General features: G+C 30.1%; 1 protein-coding gene across 5 annotated transcripts in view; it reads right to left on the bottom strand.

Moving 5' to 3' along the window:
- LOC129231260 (palmitoyltransferase ZDHHC2-like) overlaps positions 1-20498 on the bottom strand; it is a 77365-nt gene that overhangs the window by 13646 nt on the left and 43221 nt on the right. For 2 of the 5 annotated variants that reach the window (XM_054865538.1, XM_054865539.1), the window contains exon 10: positions 13263-13343. The exons of 2 other annotated variants lie outside the window; for them this stretch is intronic. In XM_054865538.1, the coding sequence (XP_054721513.1) occupies positions 13263-13343 (81 nt within the window). Of the gene's footprint in view, positions 1-7290; positions 8189-13262; positions 13344-20498 lie in introns of those variants that run through there. One more of the 5 variants, XM_054865542.1, reaches the window with a different exon arrangement.

The following is a 20498-nucleotide window of genomic DNA, read 5'->3' as shown; positions in this document are numbered from 1 at the left end:
TTCATGCTGTATGCTGTCATTTAATTTCTGCATGCTGAAGGGTGCAATGCAGCAGAAATTGGTCAGTAAATGAGTGATGTGTACGTTAAAATTTTCACCAGCAATAGCAACAGAATACTGCAGAAATGGTATTGAAACTTTGCAGATGACAAAAAAAAAAAAAAAAAAAAGATCATGATGCATGCTGTTTGGACTTGGCTCCTTCTGATTTCCATCTTTTTTGCTCAAATGAAAATCTGGCTTAAAAGACAAAACTTCAGTTCAGAAGGGGATAAAAAATTAGCTGTATGATCAGGCAACTGCCTTCTTTGATGAGGGTTGGGGAAAGTGGGTGTCATGCTACAAATGTCTTAACTGAAATGGTGACTATGTAGAGAAGTTGCTGGATTATGTATTTAAATATTCCAAAAAAGTTTTTATTTTAACCATGGTTTTCATTCAGATAGCAGTTGGACCTTGAATTTGTATATTCCTGGAATTAGGTTAAGTCATTATTTTATTTGTTTTCTTATTTATTAAGTTCTCATAGTTGACTGTTTCATGCACGAAAGATTGAAATTAGTTAACCCGTAACAGGGCAGGTGAAAAAGTAGGACTGTGTGGTTTCAGAGACTGCGCTATTTCGAAATTTATTTAAATATCAGTAATTAAGATACAGTAATCAAGGGCGGATACAAGGGAGGGGCAATGGGGGCAATTGCCCCTCCCTTGAGGGACTCTGCACCATCAATGTGTTTCAGAACTGAAGCGCTAAAATGCAAGTGTAGTCTTTGATGATGTTACTGGAACGTATGACATTCAAAACTCTCTCCCGGAGACTTTCGAAATTAAAATTTCAAAAGGAGGCTTTGTGAAGCCTTTCCTCAGACATTTTTTAAAAATTTAAGTCATATAATAGCAATTGTAGACCATTTCACATAGTGTTAGGAAAAGGGACAAGGTTCAGGTAGTTTTTTGAAATTGAGGTTCCCCCCCCCCCCCGCAAGTTTAGACAATATTCGATGATGTTAAGGGAAGGGGGCTTTGAAACACTTTCTTGGAGTTACACAACTTTAGAACACTTATAAAAATGCAACTTTAGAATACCTACGGAAAAGGAAAAGAATGGGTCCGGGAACCTCTTCTCCCTCTTCAAAAATTATGTTGTAATCCCCCTTCCAAAGCATATGTAAATACACAGTAAGAGGTTTAGAGGTAAGTAAAAAAAATCAATTGCCCCCTCCTTAGAAATTTTCTGGATTCATCCTTGACTGTTATGTTATTTCTCTTAACTGTTCTTTAAACTTTTCTCTGCGCGGAAGAAACAAAAAAACATTTTTGAATTTTTATTTGAACTACATCTTTTGCAAGGAAATTATACTAGAGCCTTAAGATTTTTTTGAGAAAAATCATATGCTGCAGTAATTAATTTATTACCCGTAATAAATGAGAATCTATTACTTATTAATGATTTTAATACATACAAAAAATAATACCAGAATTAATACCAGAAAAATTATTATATCTCATTGAAAGTTTGGGCAGCACGTTAACTATAAGTACATCACCTCGTGTTTCCAGGAATAATTCAGCCCTCAATGTCCCTAGAATATTCATTATGTAACCTTTGAGAACATATCAAACCTCTAAACCTTATCTAAAATGTTTTGCATCGTATCCGCGTAACAAAAATCATATAAATGAATCCATTTCCGCAGTTCCATGTATTCTACTAACGAAAATATTAACATTGAAGGAGAGGTGAGGTCTCACAGACTGCTTCTGATGCAATGAGATTTAAACCAGATGCACTTGCCAAAAGATACTGATAAGCAAGTGGGTCTTCAAGGTCACAAAACAAAAAGCCATTGAGAAAACCATTCAATCAGACTAAAGAGGAAACAGGGGTGATGGGATGAACTTTTGAGTGGTCTGTGAGACAGCACACCCCTGTTACGGGTTGAACCAACAACACAGTAGTGTTTTCCCGAAGCTATTTATATTATATTTTAACTATCTTTATGAGAAACATGGGCAAAAAATTCTTAAACTAAACCATTTCCAATACAATATGTCAAATGCAGCTGGATATTAACTTGATGGTTCAAAAAAAATCTCATTTGGTACATCAAAAATATGTTCAGTTTATACAGAAATTCAAAAAAAAAAAAAAATGCATTTAAAAACGAGATACATAACTTAGAACTCTCTGGGCCCATTACTTTTATCATTTACCGAATTGAAACTAGAAATCACACTAGTTCTGTAAATCGTTCTGCTTTCTTTGCATTTAGATTCCAAATTTTAATAATGGGATGAAATGTTAACTAATGAATTAGCCAACTAATTGTACAAACATTTCTTTATAAAATATTTAACATCTGATTTCATCAAAAGTAGTCTTCAAACTTTTTAATAAAGCCTAATACTAAATCCTTAAAAAAACTATCAAATTCTTGGATAAAATACTTAGTGGTACAACAGTATAACTTCGATTTAACGATACCTGATTTAATGATTTTGTCAATTTAATGATAAAGTTCACTTATCTGGATTTGAATGTATTAAGTGTCTATGCTCCTTAATTTAACAATATCTTTGATTTAACGATTACTTTTTCCGATCCCTTGACAATTGTTAAATCAAGGTTATACTGTAATTTTTGCAGGAAAAATACAATGTGAAGTAAGGTAAAACCACCAGTAGTTGCCACTGAACTAATAGTCATAAATTACCAAGAGAAACGAATATTTTCAAATTCTCCTATGAATTTTTTTCTTCATAAGAGTCAACTACTAGTGGTTTTACCTCACTTCAGGGCTAGTTTTCAAAGGTTATAAGATAATTAAGACCTGAATTAAAAATTTGACACATGTATCAACAAATTTGACTTTCACCCCTCTAAAAATGTCCTTATCATCGAAAAAACAGCCCATGGTTCTAACCTTCCATACCATAGACTGGGTCTATTATTCAAACAGATGGATACTATGTCTCTTTTGACTGTCTTTTTTTCACAATAGCCCCCTGTTTACACATACAGTAGAACCTCATTAATCCAGACTAATGGGGGATTCAGGTCATCTGAATTAATGAAAGTATGGACTAAATAGAATAACTTTTAAATTGAACTAAGGTACATAGACTACTTACTGTGCACCGTAAAAATTATATTTTGAATTCAAGAGAATGAAATATGAAACTACAAAAGAGAAAATTAAGTATAGTATGTGCATATCAATTATGTTTTAGGCCTATAAAATTACATAATTTCACTAACTTGCCTTTTATGTATACAGTATGTACATCTAAATGGCTACCCAGACTAAGCGAAGTCCAGTTTAATAGAGTCTGGATTAATGAGGATTTACTGTACATACATTTCCACTTGTTTATCTCCTTTACATTCTTTTGCCTGTAAGTGTATAAAATGGAGAATAACTTTAGACTGAAATGAATAAAAAATTCTTTCTGAATCAGTCCCCATGTATAACCCATCTTCTATTACAACTAAAAATAATTTCAGTACTCAATAATATTTTACACCTTAAAATGCAAATTACTTTCTTTTTAGAAGAGAAATCGCTATTGTTTGGCAAGGGGGCTGATAGCAGTACTTAGCATTTGGAATTCTGATTGGCAGTAAATGGAAATGGGGCACTCCAATGCGAGGTCACTGTGGTTTTCCAAAAAAGTACGCCTGATTTTACCGATAACTTGGAAACAGATTGCAATATGGCTATTTTTAAAAAACTGATGCATTTTGTCCTTTCTTATATGATGTAGATATTGCATGAGTGCCATGTTTGTATTTTATCATTTGGTGAAATTCAGAATTTCATTCAGGAAATTGAGTTTTCTTACTCCCAAAATTGTAAGTTTGGGACGCCCTTCAATGGAGGAAAGTCAAAGTGAAAGAAATGTGAATGATTTAGTTTACTATAGTTTAGAATACTCTTTCAAGTTACAGCGAATAGGAGAAAGGAAGAATTTCAGTTTTAACTGAAAAATAACTTTGGGGCCAATGTGACTCTTCCCATCTTTCTAGGTATAAGGTTGTATAATTAAACTGCTATGAGACCAATGATCAAATACTTATGTAAGCACTCGATTATGGACATATTATGGAAAGTCAGAAAGCTCCATCACATTCATTTAGTTATTATTCAATTTATTTAACAGCAAATTAACAGAGGGACTACATAGGCCCTCTTCCTTTTTCTCATGTTAATGTGCCAGATGTTAAACATTTCTGACACATTACTTAACATTGCTATATATTCATTAATTTAATTAAAAAAAACACTGCTTTCAAGGGAGGGATGAACTATTCCTTTGTAACTGGTTTCTCAGAGTAAAATTTTCATTATAAATCCATTTAAGCCTAGTTTGCCATGATCAGAACAAAGGAAAGAGAGTTTTTTTTTTACAAAAAGAAAAAAAAAACCTTTCACTAATACTATTACATAGCTGGCAAAAAACTGAGCCCAAAAGAAATCCGCCTGGAAAGATTTTCAATTGAAAAACACTAGTAATGGAAAAATGATCCCACTAACGAACAAGAGCAGCTGATATTCGACTGGAACAAAATTCAATAACAAACTTGCAAATTAAATTTAAAATGGCTAGAACTTTTGTAACTTTTAAAACACTACATTTGATAAATGAAAGAAGGAAGTGCTCCTTTTTGTTTTGGTAAACAATGAAAAATTAAATCAAGCTTATTACATGAAGCAAAATAAAATTTTTGTTTTAGTAGAAATAAAAAAAAATCTTATTTTTAATACAAAAAGAATAATCCTTTTAAGATTATGATATTTTTAAGAACAGAGTACAACTGCTGGAAGTTTATAAAGCAGAACGATGCTATTAAAACAAAAAAAGGGGGGGGGGAGGTGAAAATGAAGATACATTTTAATGAACCTAGTAGCAGATATACCCTACAGAGCTTGATGTATCAATATTTCATTTCTTTCAACACATACGTTACACAGCTGCTGCTGCAAAATATTCTGTGAGCTGCAAAAAGAAAACAGATTTTCCAGTTCTAATAAAAGCAAGCCTAAGTCAATCTTTACTCACAAAATAAGAATTCAATATACCAAGTGATCTACGCAAAAAAAAAAAAAATCAAACATAATTTAATTTGCACTTAAAACCTGCAAACAAACTGAGATTATTTTAAGCATTTTCCTTGCATTCAATTTTATCAAATGGTAAAGAAACTAACATAAAACAGATATATTTTCAGAAATAAGTACTTTTGTGCTGCAAAGTAATAGTAAGAAACATAATGCTGAAAGTGTAATTTTGCAAAAAAATTTCAGACACATGTTTCAAGGAATCTTTTTCTCAATGCAAACACTTTTTGTTACTTTTTATGATTGAAGCCTAGTCTTTGAAAAGCTGATTTTATAAAAAAAAAATAATAAAATGAAACTAAATATGACATAAAAGTTATAAGAAATTCAAAGAGATAATCATGAAATGCAACTTTTTAGTTGTGGTTTACTTGGCCCAATGTCATTTAAATAACATGCAATAAATGAAAATACAAGCATATCTTTAGCATACACACAAATATCACCAATGAACAAGAAACCAGAATAGCAGTGCTATATGTTGACCTGAGGATATCATACTCTAAACATGCAAAAAATCGTCTGGTGATGTTATGGCTTTAATTAATTCTAATGAGTTAAGATAACACTTGCTTAACGATTTCAGCAAGTCTTTATGAGCTTAAATTCTTCAAAACTTTCAAATTATTGAACATCTCGTGCAATAAGAAACACATTTATGCACATATGAAACACTTTCTTTCATGCAATAAAAATCTTTCTCTGCATAACTACCATCATACATAAAATACCAAAAGGAAAAGCATGGGTTAGTAACCTTAGTTAAATTAATTGCTTTTTTTTTTTTTTCAAGTTGCTAGTAATTTCTAAAAAAACTGCAGGCATTATTTCTTCAGTTCTTAAAGAAATAGAAACAAAAACCCTAGATGAAAAGATTTTTTTTACCTATGAAACTAGTTTCAAATTTATATCTTTAAACATGTCTCATTCATTGGAAAAACAAAATATTTACTGTACAAAAAATATAAATTACTTCTTTCATTTATGAAATTTTCACATGTAAAACTGGTAAGATTTAATTTTTAGTGTTAGAAAGGAATAGAAGATGTAATAAATTTTGAAATCAAAACAATACTTTTGAAATCAAAGTGAATTTTATTAATTTCAACACAAAAAGTTACATATTATATTAAAATCTTAAACATTTGGACATTTAAAAAATAATTTAACATAATTAAAATTCAAAAAGAAATTACAAAAACAAAAATAAAACATGAAGTACCAACACATTTCACAAAAACCTTTATCATCTAAAGCACAAATGAAACAAAAACACAAAAGCAACATAAAATTCTTTGCATGACTTCAAATGGGTTAAAAAAATGTTAAACAATATTAAAACATGGTAAAACAGTTGAAGTATTGATCCAATACACAAAGCATGCAGTATTAATTTTTAGTGCGGATTTTTTTGCCTCAAAAGCAGTCAGGGGAAAGAAAACTCTAAACATCATCTTTTCAATCATCTTTAATAAAATCAAAATTTTACATATTCCTCAAAGTTAAAATAAGTAAGCAATTTCAGTTTTAGCCTATCAATGTAAGATTGCTTTAATAAATTAATTATACTTTTGGAATTATAGCATAGTAAAAAAAAAAAATGTTTTTTCAATTCTGAACTTCTTGTCTCTCAACCTAGTTTCCTTTTTAAATTCTGAAGAGATTTGTTTCAAGATGTATAAACATCACATATTTTAAGTTAAAATTCAAAAGGGGGAACGACGAAAAACAGAAGAATCAACCAAGAATATGAGGTGCTTGAAAAAAATATGAATAAAATAAACTAAGCTAAATTTATGAATACAGTACAGTTCATGTTCTATTCAGTACAGTTATCAAAATGATAATGCTTCACCAACTTGGAGCTACTTTTGGTAAAAAAAGAAGAACAATAACAATAATTTAAACATGTTATAAAACAATAATAAACTGTAAAATAATGTATTTAAAAAACTTGAAAACCTTCTTTCATGTACATCAAGTTCCAAATGACAATACATTGTAATTCTATGAAAAGATTTCAAAACTTTCTCCATCGTAGTTTAAGGAATGTTTAAAAAAAAGCAAGGATATCCTTTAGTTGAATGAGCAAATTTATTCAAGCATTTAACCTGTCAAATATTTTGTAAATTGAACAAATTTAACAAATCCAAATTGCACTTTTTTTTACATGTTATTAAAAAAAAAACACACACACACACACACACCTTTACTATGACACAAATCAGTTCTTAATACTCATTGTTGTGATAATATTAGCCATTTTTCCAGTGGAAAAATTAAATTAACTCAGCAGTAAATGTTTTAAAAGATTTAGTTGTCAATTAAATGCTTATCTTTGAAGTATCCTTTTATAGCAATATCCTAAAATAGATTGTTGTATCGGAACCCCTTTTCGTTACAGAAATTTTATAATAACTGATAATGAATCCCTTTATGGAGAAAAAAAATAGGCTTGAAAACTTAGTGAATTCTCAAGGAAAATACTTTTGATGCCATTTTAAAATTGTACGAATTTATAGTAAATAGTCAAGAATAACGTACGATTTTTGAAAAATATTTTACTTGAGAATTTTTTATAAAGTTAAACAAATTAGGTATTGCAAATGTGGGAAACAAATTTCTTACAACTTTCGAAAATACAGATATCAAACCATTAGAAGGGATGGTTTTTTTTTTTTTTTCAAACATCATAGTTACTTCCATTTGTTTAACATATACACACAGAGATGTAGCTTGCATATTGATAGCCAGGTTTCATTTTATTTTAATGACATATATATCTAATCAAAACATATGTGATCAAATTTTGCAAAATATTTCTTTTAAAAAGGATTAAAGATAAAATCAATACATAAGTACATATTTAAATGATAAGAGCAAAATGTTTTTACAATGTTATTTATTTTTAACATTTTTTTTTTTTGCAATGCATTCGTTGAAAAAATCCTTTACCTAGAAACTAACATTTAACCTTTTGAGCAATTAAGTACAAAGTGATATTCTCAAGTTAAGATGCTTCTTTTTTCTTCAACAGGAGTGTCATGCTGGTCAGTTATGCATCTTGACTAAGATAAAATTAACGATACCATCTCAATAATCATAAAATAATGAAATTTTCAATAAAAAATGCATGATTAAAAGCATAATGGAAGCACAGTTTCTTCAAAGTAAGAAAAAAGGAAGTGCAGATAAAGTAAATATAAGACAAAATTAACCTAATTGTTTTGAACAACATTTTAAATACAAATAGTTTATAGAGTAAAACAAATACTTAACTAAACAATGCTACCAGCATAACAAAAAGAACTAAAAACAAAAGTGATCGTTTTTTAAACTAAGTACTTTTTATGTTACTATCAAATATTATGAATACATACAAATATCTAATAATTTCTTATTCATTAAGTTTTATTTCTAAAATAATTTAATCATTGTCTTCTAATTATGCAGGAAAATAGAAGAATCTGCTTACTTCTAAATAGACATAAATTTCAAATGGGTGATGCACTCAAAAGTTTTTAAAAACAAATAAAGTTTAATATCTAGATAATTTTAAAAAATATTTACAAAAAAAAAAAAAAAAAAAGCTTCAGACCATGGTTATTTGACACCCATCTTTCTTCTTTGATTTTTCAAAAGTTCAGTAGAAAAAGAAATTGAAGTTTATATCATATACTAACTGTACCTGACGCGCGTTGCTACGCCAACAAAAAAATACATCATTATACTGATTTTCATGACAATCAGTTGAACGGGGCAGAAGTTGCTACTCTGCAGTGCCACCTGGTGGCGAGTGGCTTCAATGAGCATATTATGCACCTTCTCCGTGGAAAAATACATATATATAGCAATTTTCATAATAATCGGTCCAGGTATCAAGTGAAGCCGTGACTATACTCAAATTTTGTACTCACACAGTTTGCAAGATCAATCAATCGCTAAAAATATCAAATAGAAAAAGTTTTAAACCCCCCTCAGCATGAAAAGCCATAAAACAATAAAGAAAGAATTTATTTGTTCAAACTCAAGAAAAGTGGCAACAGCTAACTTCTTCTCAATGAGATCTTTCACGCGAATTAATTCCTGCAGCCGATAATTTTATTTGTATTTATCCAATGGATTGTGACTTAAATTGGAATAAAAAAGGAACTATCGATCGGATTTTTTTCGAAGTGGTCTATAAACATTCCCAGTACCAAAAATAACAAACGGTGTAAGTTTCAGCCAAATCTGCCGGGTAGTTTTTGAGTTCATGGATGACATACAGACAAACATTCATTTTTATATATATAGGTGGAAGATATATGAATTCATTTAAATTAAATAAATGAGATATATATATATACTATTTGATTAGGTTATTTAAATGACATGTGCACTAATAATGCAAAGGAAAAATATAATTTCATAACATTATTATAATGCAAACCCAAACTATAAAAAATATGGTAAACTGCTTCTTACACTTACTATTTATAAATAATTCAAATGTAATGTATATGGAATGTGATTAAAACAGTACCATGGTATCTTTTTAGATGTTTTTTTTTCATTCAGAAACTGTTTGATGTAAAGCTTTGAAACTTAAAATTTCAGAACCTGCAAAGACCACTATAGTTTAAAATTGAAGACTTAAAAAAGAGAAATGGAATTCAAAGATCACAAAAACAAAATCATTAACAAAATGCATAATTCATTCTAAATGACTTTCCTGCAACAAAAGATTCAAATTTTAAAAGAAAACTTTTTATTTCCACATCTGGCAAGCAGTTAAGAGCAATCTATTGAAGAGCCATATGAAACTCTCAAACAACTGAAAGACTTTCAGTAGTGAGGGATGAACCAGTAAAAAACGGGAGAGTTGGCAGGTCTGGAAAGTACAACTTTATACTCATTTTAAACAGTACTAAAAAAAATTATGAAAATATTTTAGTTTTAAACATTTCCGACTTTCCAAAAATACTGAGAAAAGCACAAAAGCTGCAAATTATCACCCTATAGCCAGACATAAGATTGAATAACAAGTAAATAACAAAGTTTGTTAACAGCATCTTAGATGCTGTCATCTCTAGATCATCTAGAGATGACAGTCTTGCCTTTATTTTAAGCTTGTCAGTGAGGAATAGCTGTAACAGAGTTGAAGGCAAAACACCTCATACAGAAGCTATGAATGCTTTCACCCTGGTAGCTAAAGGTATTTCAGCATTTTAATCAAATATGAATCCATGAATACTGTTGAACATCCTTTAACATAATCAAGAAGGGAGCAACAGCTAAAAGCTACTTCATATCAAAATTTCCCATTTAGTTATTTAAATATATATGTACCAAACAATAGGATAAATAGAACAATACATTAAGCATACATACATTTAAATTTTGGTGAACTAGAAATGTTTGTATAATATGCATATGTTGTAGTGAATGCTTTAAGCAGAATTTTCTTAATTTTGATAATGCATATATGCATGTAATCATACACTAATCTTAGAAGCATTATAACATACTTTTGGTATGTCCCTTTTCTATAGCATTCTGAAAATTTCGGTAAGTTGGACAATGATAAACAGTTTATTTGACTATTTCATTGTAGTTGTTAAAGCCAGGTGATATACTGATATACCGTAATTGATTGATATATATTCTACAGCAACGATATTCAAATTTCAATCTGTCTGATATATCGTCGGACCAGATTTAACTAAGAGCAAATTGAAATAACGACTTAAAAATACATATTCATCCATAATTTTTTGTGCTTTATGAATGTATCATACCTGTCAACTCCTCGACATTTCCCAGAAGTTTTACGGATTTTCCTGTCTTTTTCTGATTAAGAGCAAAATTTTCCAAGTTTGTATAAAAAAAAGTATCTCTGCAGTTTTTGTGCTACAAAAGTTTGGTGGAATGCAGCGCTGCGCCATGTTTAAAATCAGGGTTGCCGCAAGAGAGTTGCTGCACTTGCTGCATATCAAATATAAAAACACTTTTTCTTTCTTTACTGCTTTTTTTTTTCCCATTTGCCTGTGACTTCATCGCAATCCAATCCCAATAAGTTTCAGCTTGAATCCAAGAGACGCTGTATTTTGGAATACATCCCAAGTTCTACCAAATTTTCTAAACATGGGTCTTTTTTTTAACTTCTTAATTTCTACTTTCCCAGAATGAGCATAGCCAAATTTTAAAAGTATTAGCCACAGACAAAATTTAACTGATTTTAATGTATTTTTTCTGTAGAAATATTTAATCAGAGAACAAAGAATAATTTTAAAGAATATTAAATGCAAACACTTACTTATACTTTAAAGATGCAGATTACATTTAAGCTAAATTAAACATCTATTTACCGGTATTTTTTGCCCTTTAGCTTTTTTGATAATCTTTTAAGGATCTGGGAGTTTATCTGTGGAAATTTTGAAGAGTTTTCTGTTTGGCACTAAATTCCCCACATCAGAATTTTTTCGCCAACTTTACGAATGTTTTTATTGCATTTGGCTCAGTAGCGAATGCTTAGCGCGGTTCCTACATCTAGTCCAAATTATTAAAAAGTTAATGAATATGTCTTTTTTGAATTTAAAATGAAAAAAAAAATTGTTTCTAGAATGGATCAATATATGATAAAATAAAGCATGTTTTGATTAAAAAACAACCTACCATTTTCAGTAACACATAAAATAAAATTGCTCCATAATGACAGAATCAAAATCTATTTCTTTTATATTATTATGACATTTTTGAGGAAAAAAATGTGCAATCAATAAGAATAATATTATTATACAACAAATGAAATTAACTAATAATAAACTAAAATCTAAGGAAAATAAATTTTATTTTGATTTTTCAATAACTTCTGTTTTGAAGATTTCCAACAAAAATTATTTTTTTGATTCAAACCAAAATGTAAATTTAAAAAAAAATGTAAGTAAAAGAAAACTGGAAAAGCAGCATGTTTGCAGTAAACTACCAGAAAGAACCTAGAACTTTTTTAAAACACACTATGTGTTGACCTAAAGTGAAAAACCAAAGTTAATAAAACATAATTCTCAAGAAAATACAGCAAATGGCTATGTCAAGGCTACAATGGAGCCTCTTCATCAGTGCAAAAAGCTTATCACACAGCCAGAAAGTCGCAAAAGAACTAAACGTCAACCACATGGACATGAGTATTTATTACAATTGGGCCAATCAATAAGAATTCATGACACAAGATGACAATCAACCAATCAGCAAACAACAGATCGATCCCTGTGCGAGCAAGGGCCAATGAGACAATTGACAAGCAATCAGAAGCCAAGAAACAAAGAGTAAGAGAAAACGAAAAATCGGAAAAAGCAAAAATTGCTCCCAAATATCAGGAAAAAGAAGTGCCAGAAAAATCATTGACTAGAGAATGAAAAATTTTCCAAATAGAGTAAGCTTCCCAGCAGTCAAGGTCATAGACTGAGGAACATTTACAAATAATTATTGCAGATGAAAAATCAAAACAATGGCCAGAAGTCCAACAATGCTGAGCGATGGAGGATGAGCAAGCTCATTTTGATTAATATAATTTTCATGCTCTTTCAAAAGGTGCTTGAGAGCATGTTTAGTCTGACCAACGTAGCCAAGCTCACACTTTCAGGTGATGTTATAAGTACACCAGTTGCTATGGCAATCAATGGGAGGTTTCAAGTTTGTAAACTTTTATCTGCAGGAGAAAAATCAATATCAAAATCCAACTTCTTCAAAATCTTTGGAACTTGATGACTGACTTTTGGATAATAAGGCAAAACAATAGTATTGGCAGTATTGGAAGTAGAAACCTCGCCAGAATGAGAGGGATTAATTAGCTTATTATAAACTGAATCAATAATGCTAGGATTTCACAGATTTTACCAAGACTATGTGTAGGTAAAATCTATGAAAATATAAAACCTACAGTATGGATTAAAGATAGTTAAGTTTTACCATAAAATATACTCCAGTACAAAATATGCTAACATATGATAAATAAAATTTTAAGTTTACACTAACTATAACTAACGTTACAAAACTTATATTACAAATTTTTAACCTATTGAAACATCCATTATGTTCTTCAGTACTGTTAGTATCAAATGGATGTATTTGAGATGATGAAAAATTAAAGGTAAAGCTAACCTGGTTTGATTAGTGTTGCCCATGGAATTATAGGAGCTGCCTGCTTGCATTCGAGTAGGAAACTCGACACCATTGCCTAAACTATGGCAAAAAATTGAGTAACAATGGATTATAGGACATTGAAAAATTCAATTACATAGTTTTAGTTGTTAGTACATCATGCACAATTCACTACAACAGGTTAGAGTGTTCAAATGTAAGAGAATGTTTCACTTAAAACTCATAGTAACAAATCAGCACATTGAAAAATTTATTCACACTGCTTCAGAACTTGAAGTACTTGAATGCTTATAGCAAATCATGCTGTATAGCAAAGCGATAAGTAAACAAAATATTGGTTTTAAGAGCAGAATGATGCCAAAAGTCAGAAAGGTGTAAAATAACAAAAGAACTGAAAGTTGTTTAAGCATAAACAAACAAATAGGCACTGATGTGTTTTGGACATAAAATAAATAAGTAAGAAGTCGTTATAGTGTTTTTAGTACCTTTAGCTCTCTGTAACAAAACATTGGCATTGGAATATTTATTTCATGCAAATAACATGCAATAACTTGAGCAATCAACAGAAGTTTGTTTTAATAGTTCTAAGAATGTAGTATGAGTTTATGCTGGAAACTTTCGACAATTAAGAATAAATACCTTTAATCATAGCAAAAAATAAAAAAAGTAATTTTAAAAACCACCAGAAAAGAACTTTGCTTTTTTTTAAAAATGAGGATTAGTTCCAGGGGAAAAAATGCTTAATAAGTTACTTTTAAATGTTCCATGTTATAACCTTTTGTACAGATACCAGAAAGTTTGAAACCTGATAGCAGAAAGACTAGTAAAGTCATAATGCACACATTTTGGAATGAGAAACTTGACAATCCTCTACTATATGCAATAAACATATAAATGGATGGGAAAAATTTTCTCAGTTGCCCCAGTAAAAAATTTTTCATTTAATGTAGTCCAGTAGTGTCCATACAGGGGGTGGGGAATCCACTGCCCCCAAGGGAGTGACACCCACAATAGGCTTGTTAGTTTTTGAAAAATGTAAGTATTCAATTCCAAAAAGTTTTACCATTACTTTTAATGTCTACTTCAGGGTGCTATTCAAAATGGATTTAAGAGCTGTTAAAAAATATAAACACTGAAATCTCAATATATTTTAAATTAAATTTACTATATCAAATTTAAAATAGAAGTTTATCACACATCAGCAAAAAACATCTGCACAACCACATTGTATGAGCGCAACGCTGTGAGCAAAGCACTATGGTTGACTTGTCCTCACTCAATAAGATTGTGTAGTTTGTGCAATGGAAGGAGTTGAAGCCTCAGACTGAAAACATTTGGCTTCTTCTACCTTCATAGGATTGGTTGGTCCAGCGGCTTTTGCCTCTTATACCAGCCTCCTTCTCTCCTGCTTGGGCATGTTGCATTTTTGTACAAAAATGAATACTCCCTGCCCCCCTACTGCAGCCTCGGTGGGTTGCAGACTTGCACCCTCACCTCCCCGAGCAACAAAGTTGCTGATTTTCTCCTTCATGCCAGCATCCAAGTTCTGTAGGAACTGGGAGGTGTTAAAACGTCGACACCAGCACAACATCCCTGTACAAGTGCAAAACAAATTGCAATGAGGTTACATCAGTTTCTCCAGGGGGCTGTTTAGGACATCATACAACTCAGAGTCTCGCAACTTAGATTGGGTGTCTATTTTAGTCGCCTTTTATGACATGCATGAAATATGTTGGACTATTCTGCTCCCGTCTCCAAATGGAGAGGAAGGGTGGGAGTATTATATTAAACCATTAGCATTTGTCTGGGGAGCTAAAGAGGCTCAAAGTTCAAAAGCATGAACATTTGGAGCAAGTTAGGAGACTTGTGGGGTATTCCCCATTAAAATATTTTTTAAAAAATCATCCAAACTGATTTTTTTTCTAGGGGTTTGTATTACAATTTTTCACTTATTTTTTTTCCAAAAATTATTTCATGCTGTAAACATTAAAAAATAAAAATCCTGGGAGCAGCATATGTTACATAGTCAGAATCGCATCACAGATCTTCAGTAAAAAACCTTCCTGTATTAATCAACTTACATTCATAGATAAAATTAAGACTAAAAATGAATGTTGGCATGCTTATAATATAGCATCAATAAATATATTTATTTTTCTGGGGATGCATGACTCCTATTATTTATCACTTCGTTATATACCAAAAAAAAAGAAGCGGGCAGTGCATCGTCTGCAGGTTATATTATAACCCATACCTTAGCTCATTTTAATCTTAATTATACATGTGAATGTAAGTTAACTAATATGGGAAAGTTCTTTACTGAAGAACTGCAATGCGACTCTGACTATGCAACATGCAATGCTTCCGATACTTAAAATATATATACAGTCAAACCCTGCTGTAACGAACCCTCAAATGACAAACATGAGGGATCGCTATAACCAAGGGTTTGCTACAACAGATTTTCCAAAAAAAAAGTCTGAATTTGTTAAGTAATTTCCATAATAAACATCGTAATTACACAACGTTTATATTGGTAATTAGGGCAATAAAGTGAAATATTTTTATTTATTGTACTCAATAATAAACTAACTTTTAAAATTTACATTAAAAAAAGTTTAGCATGGAAGAAGAATTTTTAGTTGCAAGCTTTCGGATTTCATATGCATTTCACCAATGTTTTAGTCAAGTATTTTAAACGAATCCGCAGCATTTTGCAGTCTATAACTTCAGTTGTTTCATGTTGTCAATAGTTTCAGTAGCAAAAAAAAAAAAAAAAAAGTTCAAAACATTGACAGTCTTTGGAGCTAAAATTGAAGTGGAATTAATATCTCCTGCTTCTTCATCAATATCACAAGATGAGTTCACAGTGCAGTTACTCCTGTCAAAGGTTTTTGAATTTATGAGAAAATAATGAAGCTCACAAAACCTTCTTTGTACATGTCCAAAATCAAAAAATCTGTCCAATACATCTTGTTTGAAGTAAACCCTCTTTTTAGATCAGGTTCGTTTATGAATGATAGGATGTCTTTTTTCACCAGATGATGCAAGACTTGAAATGTAAGAAAATTTTGGATTGCTATGGCCATTTCTGCAGCATTTGGAAATTGTTATAAGCATCTGAAATTGCATTAATGGCATAGGACTTCACTTCGAATCATTTAAAAGGTTCGCTACAACTGGAGGATCGCTATATCGAGGTTTTACTATATACATATATACAGAGCTTGCCAACTTTTGAAAATCCAAAATCGAAGCAGCATTTTGCAGTGTGTGGAGGGGGGGGAGGAGGCCTGACCGCTGCCACAGATTTCAACAGTGATGAATTGTCAACAGTATAAAGAACAAAAACAACGACACTAAACAAATTTCAAATAAGATACAGAAAATATTAATACGGAATAAACAATTTTATATTTTTCACAAAATTTTTGGCAGTTTTCAGCTTCTTTGCAGGAGATTTAATGACTGGATTAGCGTCCCGATTTAAAAAACCGATCCATCTTTACACCATGCAACTTTCAAAGAGCGATGCTTATTGCGCAGAGACCGTGAGCAGACGTATTTGATTTTCTGAACTTATTGGCTTAGTTTTTATGCTCTTTTTTTGGCGTTCTTAAGATTATAAATTAAAAAAACAGAAAATCGTAATTTTTGGACCCACTTTCGTAGCGTCGTAGTTTAAAGTTGTAATTCGTAGAAACTACGATTTTTTGTAGCAGTGGCAGAAGCTAGCAACTCTGTTTAAAACCCAATAGTATAATAAATGTATGTCGCCAAAAGTTCCACTTTGAATATATGCATTTATAATAATTTTAATGTTAAAAATTAAATCACACAAATCAAAATGCAATTTAGACCTAATTCTTGAAGTAGAGACACCAACAGCATTTCTTATCTTTTAAAAAATAATATTGCTACAAAAGTTATATTTGCATTAATACAACACAATACCATAAACATACAAAGTACTTCAAACATTCTTTGTATGTCTTTATTCCTAGGATTCTCTAATTCTATTTTTTAATAATATAGTTTTTTAATTCATCATATATATATATATATATATATATATATATATATATATATATATATATATATATATATATATATATATATATATATATTATATATATATATATATAAGAAAATAATGTTTTTCATCCTTTACAGTACAGATTACATAACAGAATCATCTCAATGCATCCTTAATTCAGAAGTGTCCTTTCATTCTATATTGTTTATAATTTTGTATTTTAGGCAGAGAAAAGTCATACAATTATGAAACATTTCAAGACAAGGGAGACATATCAAGCAAATGCAAATGAGAATATTCCAAAGAAATTATAAACTTACATAGTAACTAAAATATAATTCATTAGAATACAAATATGTAATGGGTTCAAGATGCAATTATCATATAAATACAAACCAAGATGCACATAATTATAATTTTACTTAGTTTTTTTTTTTAATTTCATACAGTCATTATGTACAGTAAAATGTAATTCAGCATCCAATTTAAACAATTAAAATAAAGTTTCAGTTTACTATGAATATTTCACTATAATGCAAACAAAATTTAAACTTCAGACATGCAAGCAATGAAACACGACTTTTAAAGTTATATTAAATAGTTTAAATGAAAATCATGCATGTCAGAATCTTAAGATGAAAATGAGGACACACTCAGACATTTTCATGCAAATTACTCTAATATTAGAGTAAGTTAGTATTTAATACAACAGTACAAAGACATAACTAAAAATCAATCTGTTCAAACATAATATCCAACAATACAGAAAAATGGCAGCATTCCACATAAATGAATAATTATAGACACAATAATAATTAGAATGATGAAAACAACATTCTGCAACTAAAACCCTTCTTGCTCTTAAAATATTTATTAAAAAAAAAAAAAAAAAAAAAAACAGAAAAATCTTGTAAATAATTGTGAAAATAGCAAGGAACACAATTTCACGATAGAATATTAATTTAAAAGAAATAATGCCCCCCAACTACATATAGTTTTTCATTTTTAAAAAAAGTGATTTATAAAGACAGGAATAAAGAATATAATTGTCAGCTCTCTGAACAAAGAAAACAACTGTTAAATGATACTTTTATTTAAAAGCTAATTGACTAACTCAATGGAAGTGAATATTTTATTTTTCCAGTAAAGTAGATTCATGACAAGTACTCTGAATTGTTTGTTATTTGTTGTGATACTAAGATAATTACAATAAACAATTTGTGCATATGGCATGACTAAAAAGTGCAAAAGAGATATTGCTTCCTTTAACAGCAAATAAACTTTTTTTCAGAAATATTGTTTACATAATTATTAAGCAATATATTAATCCGCAAATAGAAAGAAAGTGCTGCACATGGACAATATACCATGAAATTTTGGAAGAGAAAATGCCTAAATATTTTGTAATGTGTAAATGTTTACAGCTATATAATGATAGTAGTAAAACCTGCGAAGTTGACCACCCTTGTAAGTTGACCACCTGTCTAAGTTGACCGTTTTTTTCAGGTACGGAAATTAGCCTTTACCATATAAATCAACCTCTGTAAGTTGACCACCTGTCTAAGTTGACCACTAAAGTAGTGCACCACAAGTGGTCAACTTACACAGGTTTCACTGTAATTGAAAAGGTTACTAAGATAGCATACCATCAAATTTTGGGAAAACAAATTCCTAAATATTTTGTAACATGCAAAAATCACAGTTATACAATGATAGTATAAATGAAAAGGTTATAAAAATGGAAAAAAGGAAACCTAAAAAGTAGAAATAACTTGCAATGAATGATGGATAAAAAAGTTGATGTTTATCATACTTGTTTGAAAAGATTCATACACATCAATAGTCCTTCATATATATTAATTAGATGAACATTAATGTGAAAACTTAATTATAAACTGTTTATTTATCATTTATTCATATTAGCAATTATTAACAGTATTAAAGATAAAACCTATATAGGTAATTGAATAATTTATTTGGCATAAAAATCAGTTACTTGTCTGAATGTCAATAGTAACAACAATTATCTATGTAACTTATTGTCCCAACATTTGAATCAAGATCTCGAAGACCACGAGGAGCTTTTTATTTGAGCTCAAAAACAACCTTGGAAACTTAACTGCTAGCTAAAATTCCTCAATGCTTGAAATATGATTTTTAAATTACATCTGGAAACATTATGCAGCTTTACAATAACTAAATATTTCTAACACCAAATACAAACTCTGTTTGCTTGCTAAATCCCTGTATGTAAATTTTGAAATATTATATTAGCAGAAATTTTTAATTGACAACAATTTTGCTTAGTTCAGCAAAAATTCACGCAGTTAATTGTTCTCAATAAGTGCACCGATTTCAAGTATGAAGAACATTACCTGCAAGCCCTTATTTCTTATTTCATATGCAAATTTACCTTTCAAATAATTACATTTTTTACAATTATGTGCCAAAACACACATACATATATGTACTTATCAGTGCCGAGGTGGCAAGTCATCTATGGATGTGCCCATGACCATGAAGAAAATAAGTTTTGTCAATCTCTAGCAGAATTTATTTTATAGTCTTTTTCCTTTCTTCCCCTAACAAAGTTCCCTTGAAAAATAATCACTTTTAACCCCCTTGCAGTTGGCCAGTCTCAGAATTACATGTTAAATGAACGAGATGTCTCGTCAAGAACTGCAAGGTGGTTAAAATATCATTTGATTCTTTGTCTGACCCAGTGATGTTCCCCAATTTCTACTGGAGGATAAAATGCTAAGCACAAAATTTTGTCGTAACTCGACATTTTTTTCCTTCCCAATTATACAACAAGTTTTAATGTTTACATTCTTACAAGGCAGCATGAGTAAAAAATAAAAAGCTAATAATATTTTGATTCTATTATCAATGGCTGATTTTCTTCGAATTACAGTAATCCAAGAAATTTGAGACATTATAAGAAAAAAAGTTTTCTTGCTACCCTTTTACAAGATTTAAGAAGAATTAATCCAAATATTTGATTTCTGTGGTCGAAAAAATGAACTGAGTTTTTTTTAGTACAACTGCATTTTATAGAAAATTCAGATAAATCACTTAAGAAAGTTTCTACACAAGCAACAACTACACCTGCAACGACAGCATTAGTGAAACATAGTTTTACAGCCCTGAAAGGAATCCAGAGACATAAAAGATCAACTCAAAGTGAAAATCGTAAAATA

Source organism: Uloborus diversus, chromosome 10 (genome assembly GCF_026930045.1).
Source record: "Uloborus diversus isolate 005 chromosome 10, Udiv.v.3.1, whole genome shotgun sequence".
Taxonomy (NCBI): domain Eukaryota; kingdom Metazoa; phylum Arthropoda; class Arachnida; order Araneae; family Uloboridae; genus Uloborus; species Uloborus diversus.
This window is presented reverse-complemented; position numbering and strand designations above follow the sequence as displayed.